At 47.2% G+C, this 12,649-nt stretch overlaps 1 protein-coding gene across 1 annotated transcript in view; it reads right to left on the reverse strand.

Annotated features, from left to right (window-relative positions):
• Positions 1–12,429, reverse strand: part of dock10 (dedicator of cytokinesis 10) — a 139,963-nt gene extending 127,534 nt beyond the window's left edge. The window contains exon 1 of the mRNA XM_048265304.1: positions 12,105–12,429. Within this exon, the coding sequence (XP_048121261.1) occupies positions 12,105–12,212 (108 nt within the window). The 5' untranslated portion in view covers positions 12,213–12,429. The remainder of the gene's footprint in view (positions 1–12,104) is intronic.
• Positions 12,430–12,649: the final 220 nt, after the last annotated feature.

Here is a 12,649-nt window from a genome sequence, read left to right on the forward strand (position 1 = left end):
TGTCTGTGTATCTGTCTGGCCTAAGTGCCCTTGCTCCAGTGCCAAGCCGTCTTAACGATGCCCATCTCAACACAGCTCACCACCTCTGCCCCGCAGCACTTAGTCTAACCCGGATGCCAGCCAAGTCCGCAACACCCCTGGCCCAGACGTGGCCCAGAGGGAGTAAACTGACTCACAGTTCATTTGATGGGCTCAGTCACTGCAATCACAGCGTGCTTAGAATAGCTGTTCTGCAAAAAGTGCAGGATGTGAATGAGTGTGTCATAGAGCAAGAAAGAGAGAGAGAGAGGGAGGAAGAGAGGTGTGAAGAGAGAGGAAGGGTGTCTGAGAGAAAGAAAGAAAGAGAGAGAGATATGTAAAGAGAGAGGAAAGATGAGTGTGAGTGAAAGAAAGGAAGAGAGATAATTGAAGAGAGAGAAGATGGAGAGAGTCAAATAGAAGAGCAAGTGAACAAGTGTGCAAGTGCATGTGACAGACAGCAAGAGCACTGCCGTGTGTGTGTGTGTGTGTGTGTGTGTGTGTGTGTGTGTGTGTGTGTCGGTCTGGTAGGCTGCTGGAACTGAAGCTGGAGCTGCTCTCCTCTCATTTAACACGACAGGGGAAGAGGAGTTCACTGGCTGATACTTCGCAGTGGCTTTGTGTGTGTGTGTGTGTGTGTGTGTGTGTGTGTGTGTGTGTGTGTGTGTGTGTGTGTGTGTGTGTGTGTGTGTAGGTGTGTGTGTGTTTGTGTGTGTGTGTACGTGTGTCTGTGTGTGTTTTTGTGTGTGTCAAGGGACTGAAGAAACCCTCCACAGTTACACACAATTATACACAAAATAGACATATACAAAATAGACATTTGAATGTGGAGTGTGTGTGTGTGTGTGTGTGTGTGTGTGAGGGGGGGCTGTTGTGTACCATACACAAACATTCACCTCTTGACTGTTGGCATGGTGTGCGTGCACACATATGTGTGTGTGTGTGCATTTGTGTGTGTGCTTGTGCACCACTAGCCACTGTGTTGGCGTGGTGTCGTATTCATGATGGAGAACTCCCAATATAAAATATTCACTTGCCACAATCACACAAAAATGTGTGTGTGGGCAGAGCCTTCCTAAGCATCCTGCTCTGGGCTGTGATAGCAATGATGATGACCTGCTATACTTTTCCCAGAGAGAATACACTGTTTGTATTCCTCCTCTCTCTCTCTCTCTCTCTGTCGCCCTATGATTCTCTCTCTTTTCCTTTCTGACTCTTCCTCTCTCACTCATTCTCCTTGACGCTCTCTCTCACTCTCTCTTTCTCTCTGTCACCCTCTCTCCCTATGACTCTCTATCTGTTCCTTTCTTTCTCTTCCTCCATGTCTCTTTCTCTCTCTCTCTCTTTCTCTTTCTCTCTCTTTCTCTCTCTCTCTCTCTCACACACACACACAGTCTCCGTCTCTCTCTTGTGGCTGGCCCAGTCTTTAGTGCTTCCTCTGATCACCTGTAATCTCCGGGGGATTAGCCCGAGGCCTTCCCCCCACTCAGCCTCTCCTCCCTGGGCCGCTGCGTTCCGTCCTTCCCTTCCCTGCCCATTCACCCACCCACTCAACCAGCCAGCCGCCGGCAGCCGGCCCGGATTAAACCCTGAGAGGATGAACTCAATCAGATCCTCGTCTGTCTGTCTGTCGGTCCAGCCGACGGTTCAGATCTCACAAACACACTGCAGCCTCACTGGGTCACCCGCCAAGAGAAAGTGAGAGAGAGTGGGACAGAGTGTGTGTGTGTGTGTGTGTGTGTGTGTGTGTGTGTGTGTGTGTGTGTGTGTGTGTGTGTGTGTGTGTGTGTGTGTGCATGTGTTCACTCAGTCTCAGCACATATGAGACAGCAAGGATTTCCCTGAACTTGAGTCGAGTCTTCCTTGAGTCTTTGTTTACATGGCCAGTGGTGTGCCGTGGTCACCAGTGCTGTGGTGACAGGATTGTGGATAGACAGCGGAATGGCCTCAACACAGACAGACGAGAGAGAGAGAGAGAGAGAGAGAGAGATAGGGAGAAGACAAGAGAGGGAGACATACATGAAAAGAGAAAGATCAACAGAAAGTGAGGGAGAGAGAGAGAGACAGACAGACAGAGAGATGTTTCAGAGCCTGAGAGAGCCCTCCACAACACCCCCATAGAACACTCGTACATGGTGTGACCCTGGGTGACCTGCTTATGTGTGATGTTGGACTTTCCCATGTGGTTTCAGAGTTGGGGGGAGGAGGCAGAGGAGAGAGGGATGAGGGGAAATAGGGTGAAATGGAGAGAGTAAGAGATAGACAGACTGAATAGATGGAGTGAAAGAAACAAGAGGAAGAGAGAGGAAAAAAGAGAGTGGGAATAAAAGCAATGGAGCAAATGGAAGGGAGAGAGAGGAAATCAGGATTTTGGTGTGTGTGTGTGTGCACGAGTGTGTGTGTGTGTGTGTGTGTACAAGTGTGTGTGTGTGTGTGTGTGCACGAGTGTGTGTGTGTCTGTGTGTGGGTGTGTGTGTGTGTGTGTGTGTGTGTGTGTGTGTGTGTGTGTGTGTGTGTGTGTGTGTGTGTGTGTGTGTGTGTGTGTGTGTGTGTGTGTGTGTGCACGAGTGTGTGTGTGTCTGTGTGTGTGTGTGTGTGTGTGTGTGTGTGTGTGTGTGTGTGTGCACGCGCATACAAAGCTACAACAAACAGAAAGCAGATGACAGAGTTTAAATCAAGGGTCATTTCAGGTATCTGAAGGAAACATTTGATGCATTACATCATTACATATTATCATCTTATTTTCGACAGCCCACTTCATGTGTGAATTCAGTTGTGGTGCCTGAGTGGCACACTTTTAGCCCTGAGATAAAGAGACACAGAGAAGGGAAGAGAAGAGGGGCAGAGAAGGAGGAGAGGAAAGAGAGTGATGGAAGGAGGAGAGAAAAGAGAGTGATGGAAGGAGGGAGGAAAGAGAGAAGGAGGGGAGAGAGAAGGAGGAAAGAGGATAGAAGGAAAGAAAGAGTGATGGAAGGAGGAGAGAAAAGAGAGTGATGGAAGGAGAGGAAAGAGTGATAGAAGGAGGAGAGAAAAGAGAGTGATAGAAGGAGGAGAGAAAAGAGAGTGATGGAAGGAGGAGAGAAAGAGAGTGATGGAAGGAGGAAAGGAGAGTGATGGAAGGAGGAGAAGAAAGAGAGTGATGGAAGGAGGAGAAGAGAGTGATGGTGTCTGCTAACAAGCTCTCTTTTGTCCTTTCATTCAGATTTTTACTGTTCTTTCTGATGCAGCATTTCTCATGTCAATAAAGCATGTTTGGATAACAGCAATATAATGGGCTGAAAGATGTGTTGATAAAGAAGTGATAGAGAAAGAATGATGGGAGGAAGGAATGACAGAACGAGAGAAGGAAGCATGCATGAGCGGAAGAAAAAAATGAGAAAGAACAAGAGGGAGCATTCCAGCAGTGGAGCCCCGTCCCACCCCCCATCACCCACAACAAAACACTAAATATAACCACAGAGAGTGACCTCTGAACTCTCAACTCTGACCCCAGGCCTCTTTCACAGAGCCCTCTTGGGGAGGGGGGGCACTTGGGGCGTACAGACGTGCCTCGTTTCGCAAGAGAGGGGTAGATAAATGCAAAGTGTGCGCACACACACACACACATACACACACGCAATGATGCACACATTGACAGACACATGCACACATACACATATAAACCATCTCTCCCACACACACACATGCACATATGCAATGATGCACAGACTGGCACACAGACACAAAAACAGCAATACACACACACACACAGAGTCGGCAGAGAAATGCAAAACTCCATTCATGAACAGAGTGAGAGTGGGAGAGAGTGAAAAAGACACGGAACGAAGGAGAGAGAGAGAAAGAGGAAGAGAGAGGGAGAGAGAGAGAGGGAGTGTTGCTTCAGGGGATGGGGGAAGGGTCAGTCTGACTATGAGCAGACATGCCAACAAGAAAGAGAAACAGAACTAACTGAATGAATCCCATTTTGTTCTAACAGCGTGCTGATGCTGCCGCTCCCCAGTCCAGCACCAGTGCATGATGGGATTCCTTACTTCCTAGTCCAGCTCCAGTGCACGATGGGATTCCACACTCCCCAGTCCAGCACCAGTGCATGATGGGATTCCACACTCCCCAGTCCAGCACCAGTGTATGATGGGATTCCACATTCCCCAGTCCAGCCCCAGTGCATGATGGGAATCCAAACTTCTCAGTCCAGCCCCAGTGCATGATGGGCTTCCATACTCATCCCATCTCCTGCAGCACTACCGACGACCTCAGAGGCCTCAATGGCTTGGGGTCACTTTGCCAAAGGTCACTCACTCGCCCACTCACTCACTCAATCACCCTCTCACTCATCCACTCATTCAGTCCCCCAGAGGTCAGGATCTCATTGGATGCCCCCTCACAGGCACGCAGGGCTGGCCGGCTGGGAAAGAGGCCAGGGTAGAGGGGTGGGTAGAGGTGATAGCATGTGACACATGGACATACACACACACACATCTACACACACACACACATAAATACACACACACACACACACACACACACACACACATACATAAACATAAACACACACACACACACACACACAGAGGGAGGCCATGGGCACCCTGGCATTGGGGCCTCTCACTCGGGTGGCACAGATAAATTCTGGTGACATGCGAGCAGTGCATGCTGGGTAATTTCTCACTTGTTTAGGTTATAATAACTGTCACATAACCACATATACTGTACATAAGGTCATATAGTGATGAGGTGCAATGTCAGGCATCTGCTGAAAAGACAATGTGATATGAATGGCTTGTGTTGTCATAGTAATACAGTAACCTCCACACATCCAAGAGTGCAAAGTACAAGGAAGGCATCCAGAGAGCGATCACCCATGAGGCCTGATTCTGCTGGCCTGGTTTGCTCTGCTGAGGCCAAGCCTACAGCAGACAACCACCGACCACAGAATACACACACACACACACACACCAACACACACACAGATCAACACACACACAGACGACCTCTTTCAGTACTGCTGTAAAGTCCCACAGACCTGCTCCAACCAGCCTCAATCACACACGTGTGAGCGCACACACACCCACATTCCCACACTGCAGACTATCCAGCCTCTCTTACGGACTGTCTCCCTCATCTACATCTTGCAGCCAAGTCAGCTGCTAGCTAGAGGCAGCATACTGACATACTGGTGTGCTGATGCTAGCACTGAAACTACCCATGCCCTATTCAGACCAACACTGAAATAATGCTATACTGATGCTAGCGCTGAAACTACCCATGCCCTATTCAGACCAACACTGAAACAATGCTATACTGATGCTAGCACTGAAACTACCCATTCCCTATTCAGACCAACACTGAAATAATGCTATACTGATGCTAGCGCTGAAATTAACCATGCCCTCTTCAGACCAACACTGAAACAATGCTATACTAATGCTAGCGCTGAAATTAACCATGCCCTATTCTTGAATTTCCCCTAGGGATCAATAAAGTATATCTATGTATCTATTCAGACCAACACTGAAACAATGCTATACTGATGCTAGCACTGAAACTACCCATGCCCTATTCAGACCAACACTGAAACAATGCTATACTGATGCTAGCACTGAAACTACCCATGCCCTATTCAGACCAACACTGAAACAATGCTATACTGATGCTAGCGCTGATTAACATGAAAAACACTGGCATGGTTTCAACTCAAGCTAACAGTCTGTTTGATCTTTATCTCCACAGGGACACAGCATGCAAACATGTCATCACGCCAACTCACAGCAACTATTCTTATCAACGAGTAGAAAAATGCAAAACTCACTCACTCACAAGCACGCACACACACACACACACACACACACACACACAAACACAAGCAAACACACACACACACACAGTCACACAAGCATAGACAGGCATGCACACCAACTCAAAGCATCTATTCCTGACAACATGTGTGTGAGTCCATGAGGAAAACTAGCTTCAGAGTCAGTCTCGCCCAAACATACAGCGCTATTTGCATACTCCCACATGAACACTCTACAGTCTCTGTGTGTGTGTGTGTGTGTGTGTGTGTGTGCGCTTGTGTGTGTGAGTGAAAAATATGAGAATCCTGATTAGGCAAATCTATTACTAATCATAGATTGTGTGTGTTTCACTTTTGCTTCTAATGCTCCCCAATGTGATGCTTCAGTCCCATGATCAGACCAACACTATGATTGTGTTTGAACCGGAATGGCTTGCGGTTGCAGAAAGATTATAAGCCTCTTCTTCCTCTCTAACTGGCTTGCTAAGAGATTACATGATCCACCATGATGCAGCTCTAGATCTGTTTTCTAATAACGTTAGAGGCGACGGCAGGCTTACAGCCTGTGACATGCAGGCAGAGGATCTGTCATTCTCAGAACTACCATTATATCAGTCATAGCCAACCACATGTTCCATCAAATAACAGACACACACACACACACACACACACACACACACACACGCAGTGCATCTCACAGCTGTACAGAGCCCAAAAGGTTCTTCCTCATACTCATCCATATGGAGAACACACAATACAGCAAGGCAACCTAGAATTACTACTACATCTGAAAATGACCACACACACACACACACACACCTCAGAAGAAACAAATGGAGGGAATTAATCAAACACAGGGCGAGATCTACTGGGAATTAACTAGCCCCCTCTGTGTGTGTGTGTGTGTGTATTTGTGCATGTGCAAAGATGCATGAGTGTGGTTGTGTATGTGTGTGCATACATGCGTGAATGTGTGTGTGTGTGTGTGTGGCTCGCATGAATGCATTATGACTCGTTAGAATTCCTCTCACACCCTGCCTTAAGACGTTGGAGGACCAGGAGTGGGTGGAGGACCCACTGTTATCACACACGCACACACACAGAATGCATGATTACTATGCATGTTCACACACATGTTCCACTCTGTCTACAAACACCCTCCACACACACACACACGTATATGCCTACATACACACCAATAAAGTCCAGAAGCACAGCAATCCATTGCCAGGTGTGCAAACAAATGTAATGGCAGCACCCAGATGTGCACAACACACACACACACACACACACACACACACATGCACACACACACACATACACACACACACAAACACACACGCACACATACTGTACACACACAGCTACACAAGTAGGAATCAGCACGCACAAGCACACACACACACATACTGTACACACATACACAGTGGTGGAACAGAACCAGGCAGGGTAGCAGTCCATCACTGGGACAGCTCTGACTGCGCCTGGGTCCCAGTACAGCAGAGGGGCATACTGCTTTTGGCACCCTCTCACACACACACACACACACACACAGGCTAGGTCTGCCTTTAGCTGTGCCCGAATGTGGATGCCAACCTGTCAAGAACACTCACCACCACACAGACTGAGAGGTCTGACACACACACACACACACACACACACAGACAAAAAGAGAGAATGAGAGATTGGGAGAGCCAGCACATACCCACAAACAGAGAAAAATCATCTAACACCGTGATGTATTCCTACTTCAAATATTCAGGTGTAGTAGCCTACTTGTGTTTACTGCTAAGATGATGTCTAACATGACCTGTCACATAAACATCGTCTATCTATATCCATGGCAATGACTGACAAACAAATAAAGGTCCAATGTTAGATCTGATAAGGTAGCAATTTAAATGAGCAATTTCTTTTCTTTTTAAACACAATCTCTGCGACCCACACAGGGGTGCGTTTCCCAAAACCATAGTTGCTAACCTGTTAACTTAGTTGGTTGGCAATGGGAAATTGCATTGCAACCATCAAAGTTGCTAACTTAGCTAACTTAGTTAGCAACTATGGTTTTGGGAACGCACCCCAAAACGGTCCGCGACCCACTTTTGGGTCCAGACCCACCAGTTAACAAACACTGATCTAACAAACACATAGATTAGAGAGGGTGAGGGATGAATTAAACAGATAATCCATCCAGGAACAGCGTGCATTAAGTATCTGTATAGACACTGCATTAATTTTACACAGGGGTTCTTCCTACAGTCTTTAGAACTCTAACAGTTCTTGTAAGAGCTCAGCTGGAGTACAGTAAAACAGATGACTGAACCTTTCATGCCAAACAGAGTTCTGAGATAGATCCTTCATCAAAGTGGGACTTGTGGCGGTTTGGTAAAGATCCTTAAAGCGTTTAATCAAAGAATGCTTTTTTTTTAGATGCAGAGAAGCAAACTGTGTTTTCAGTCTGCGTTCAGGACTCAGAAAAAAAGACTACAAGGTGAACTGCATCAAGTTTCAGAAAAGCTATTGATGCTAGACACAGAGCAGAAGTGCATTTGAATGAGCCAAACAGATGTGAATGTTGAAGGCCAACACATTTTCTTTGAACTTTTAAATTGTAATGTTTTATTGTAAACGTTCCAAATTGTTTAAATGAAATGTTAACCCTTGTTCCAGCATTGCCAGTTTGCCAATCTCCTCAGACTGTTTGTCTGAGTGTTGCAAACTCAACAAAGAGATGTTTTTCACGACCTTTCGCCTTTGTTCGCAATTTTGAAGGAGTCTCATCTATCCCAGACACACACACCCACTCCCACAGACACACACACACACACACACACACATCTGCATCTATCCCAGACTCTGTGCTGCTGGCTGCTGCTGAGTTGTCAAATTGCAGTACATTTGAGCTGATCTGGAAACGGCCGGGTCCACAGGGATTCTCTGGCTGATCTGGAAACAGCTTCTCTCAGGGTTTCTCTGATTGATCTGGTAACAGCTTCTCTCAGGGTTTCTCTGGTTGATCTGGAAACAGCTTCTCTCAGGGTTTCTCTGACTGATCTGGAAACAGCTCTCACAGTTTCTTTGATTGTGCTGCACTGTTCCACCCGCCAACAAAGCCAACCTGAGGACACTTACTATTATGTCTCTCTACATATGTCTCAATATGACTCATGTGTTCTCTCTCTCTTTTGCACACACATACACACACACACACACACAATGACCCACATACACACACACACACAACACTAGTACACACCAAAAACACACTCACACGTACGCAAATAAACATGTACACCACACACACGCACACAAACACACACACACATACGAGAGGCAGTGTCATTGATCTGATTTGCCGTAAGATGCTTATAGTGCACAATGGTTAATGTGACCTTTTCCCTACAATAATCCTCGCTGGAAACACACAAGGGTTATTCAGGCATAACACGCAAGCGCTCTCTCACACACACACACACGGAGGCCTTACTGTACATCGCCCAGCTTACATGGCAACAGGGTCTTCCCTCAGCATGTCTAAGTCAGTTATGGCGGTTAATGTAAAGACCAGGCTTGTGGGGGCCAATGGCTGCCACAAACAGGGACAGCATGGCGTCACGTGACATGCTCTTACATTCAGCAGAAGCTGCTCTGCTTCCTGGTACTGCTGCAGGCCCAGTATTCTGGAAAGAATGCGATCGCAAAGACACTGCATTGGGTGAGAAAGAATGTTGCTCAAAAGTGTTTCTGAAATGTCAACAGCATCCATCACACATTTATAAACAATCGTGTAATTCTTTGTATGGTCACAAATTCTTTGGTGATATGAAGAGTTGGTGATTTGGCTAGTCTGACAAAGCATTTCAACTTGACAGTGAGTAGGAGCTATAACCTCCCCAACAACAACAACAACACACACAAACACACAACCCACCCACATACACACACACACAACCCACCCACCCACACACACACACATCTCTGGCCTCCTCTCTGGCCCTCTAGGACAGACAGGGGTCACTCCCCAGACACACACGGCATTGTAGGGTGGGACAGGCTAAGATCCTCGTCTCCCTTGTCGTGCTTGGGGGGAGGGTGGGCGTTGGGGGGTGTGCAGACGGGGTTAGTGACACACTTCTGTCAGAGAGCCCCTTCACAGGCACGATAACTGGCCCAGGAATAGACCTCCACTGAGCCAACAGCATGTCTGATAACAGAGGCACGGAGAGAGAGAGAGAGAGGGGAGATGTGAGAGAGAAGAGAGAAACAAAAGATAGAGAGACAGAGGGACAGATAGATGGATAATTTATGACAGAAGCGGAGAGATGGGGAGAGAGGCCGACACATTCAGCTTATTTACCATTGAAAAAGTCCTTGAAGATGACTGACTGACAGTCCTGTCCAATAAATGGAGAGAAAGATAGGGAGAGTCTGAGCAACAGAGTGAAGGAGAGAGAGAGGAAGGGAATTGGAAGAGAAAGAGAGGAAGAGAAAAAGAAGAAGAGAGCTCTGTAGATGACTACTAAGCTGCCTGTATCCCTGACACACACACACACTCACACACACACAAAGGGGAACCCATCTCTAAGCATAGAAAAGCCCTGCAGATAAGCCTGTATTACTGTCTAATTAGCTGTGAGTCAAGAGCGGCTGGAAAGCCTATTCTTCAACAGGCGCTCTCTCTCTCTCGCCCTTTCTTTCTCTCTCTCGCCCTTTCTTTCTCTCTCTCGCCCTCTCTCTCGCCCCCTCTCTCGCCCCCTCTCTCTCTCAAATTCAAAATCCTTTATTGATATGACAAATGGGTCACTTGTATGGCAGATGCAGTTTGCATTGCAATATGCATATATGTTGTGGAGGAAATGACTCTCCCTCTCTACCTCTGTCATAATCATAGCTATGACCTTAATGTACATATGACCGGCCTTCTCCCTCCCTCTCATAGCCAAGATTCTACTGTCTGCACAGTGAGACAACCGGTGGTACTATTTTGTCTATTTTCTATTTTGTCCTTGTACTGCATAAATAATTTGAATCGCAGCCATTATAAAGCCATGTGACCTTCTTTACGGTGTATCTATGCTGAGATACTAGTCTAGCCTACATAGGAAAGTCGGCTCATGGGTTTGACATGGTGGGTTTAACTATGCATGCAGTGTTGCAGATTATGGGGTTAAAAGGCAAATGGTCATATGGCATTAGACAATATGGATAAGACACGTTTGCACACATAACGTATATTGTGTTGTTTAGTCTCCCGGGTCACCTTGAGCGCAGTGTTCATAGGCTACCGCACAGACTCAGAGGGGTACACATCACTGCGTAATCCACTTACAGGGAGCGTCCATGCCCCGACGCTCCCCCTGTGTGTGTGTGTGTGTGTGTGGCTGAGTCCTACGTCATTGAGCGTAAACTAATGGAAGGGGGGCGGGGGACAAAATACTGTAGCGCGCTAAATGTGCGGCATTGGCAAAACGCGTCATGCGGTGCCGTGGTCGGTGGCAGAGACCCGCCGCGATTCTGCTCGGTAATCGCATCCACATGCGATACTCCCGCTGATTTTCACACACAGGCAGCACAACACAACACACTTCAGCGAACGATAGAAGGCGAGTTTGAATGCAATCCAGTGTGGAATAAGATGAGAAATTCCGACAGAGCCCCGTGATATCCCCCCACCCAGTTCAGTCTGTCTGTTTCGCCTAGACGGGCTCGCTCACGCTGTCGTCTGCGCACGTCACACACAGCATCCTTGCCTCAAGGCATTGAAGGTTATTTCCCGCCGATGCGTAGTAGTACTATGAATTCACTTATTTATTTATATGCCATCAACATGACATACATCTGCAATAGCCGTGTAGACTTCGAAATGGATTATTCGGCGCAATGGACCATTCTCCTCCAGAGTAAAACCCCCCTGGCTACCCATTCACAAATGCAGTTCTGCTCAGATGTATTTTCTGCAACCAATTGTTTCACATTAGCGCTTTAAACCAATGAAACAACACGCCAGGACATAACTGAAGTAGGGATACCATATACATAAAGTGACAGGGAGAAATCAATCAGCCTGTAGCGTTTTATGTTGCGGTCATCAATGAATGACAGAAATGAACGTCAAGTTCGCCGGGCAATGATCGTTCATACTGGTGCCATTCTCAATGGCATGGGTGGACAAACGAAGCCGACATAACCATGAGAAATAATCGCATTTGTACAAAGCAAAGCTGCATGGTAAACGAGGCAAATTCTTTATATCCCGAATAGGTGTATAGGTTTGTTATTCTCAACGACTCACCACAATTGCCGAGTGTCTGACAGCATTTGATGCCGTTTGCCTGATCTCCGCTGCGCTCCCCGGCTTCAGTAGGTTCTTGGTGAATCTCCGGGTCGATTCTGCTGCCATTTCTTCATCGGTAACCTTTCCTTGGGGGGCAATGCCTTTTTCCTCTCCTCACCTAGCGTCTCCTTTCTCTGCGTCTTGAGAAAACAAGAGTGAAAACTGGATAACAAATGCGCGTTGTTATCCTTGGAGCGATGGTGTGAATGTGTGTCTGTCTGTCTGCCTGCCTGCCTCGTTTTCACTGTCTGCGCTGAAGCACAGCTTCTGAGCTCCCACAATGTGATGTTAGCCAGCAGCAGCAGTACCGAGCGCGATGGTCAGAGGAAGCGGAACTAAAGCCCCTTTCTACCCCTCCAACCCACGAGTATCCAGTGTTGCCATCGACCAAACACCCCCAAGACTGCGAGCGTACGGGAATCGGGCCAAAGAGTCAAACGTTGTTGACAGTTTTCATTAGAGCAATTTGGGGAAACTCTGCTGACAAAATGCATTTGCAGTAA

This window comes from Alosa alosa, chromosome 15 (assembly GCF_017589495.1).
Source record: "Alosa alosa isolate M-15738 ecotype Scorff River chromosome 15, AALO_Geno_1.1, whole genome shotgun sequence".
Taxonomy (NCBI): domain Eukaryota; kingdom Metazoa; phylum Chordata; class Actinopteri; order Clupeiformes; family Clupeidae; genus Alosa; species Alosa alosa.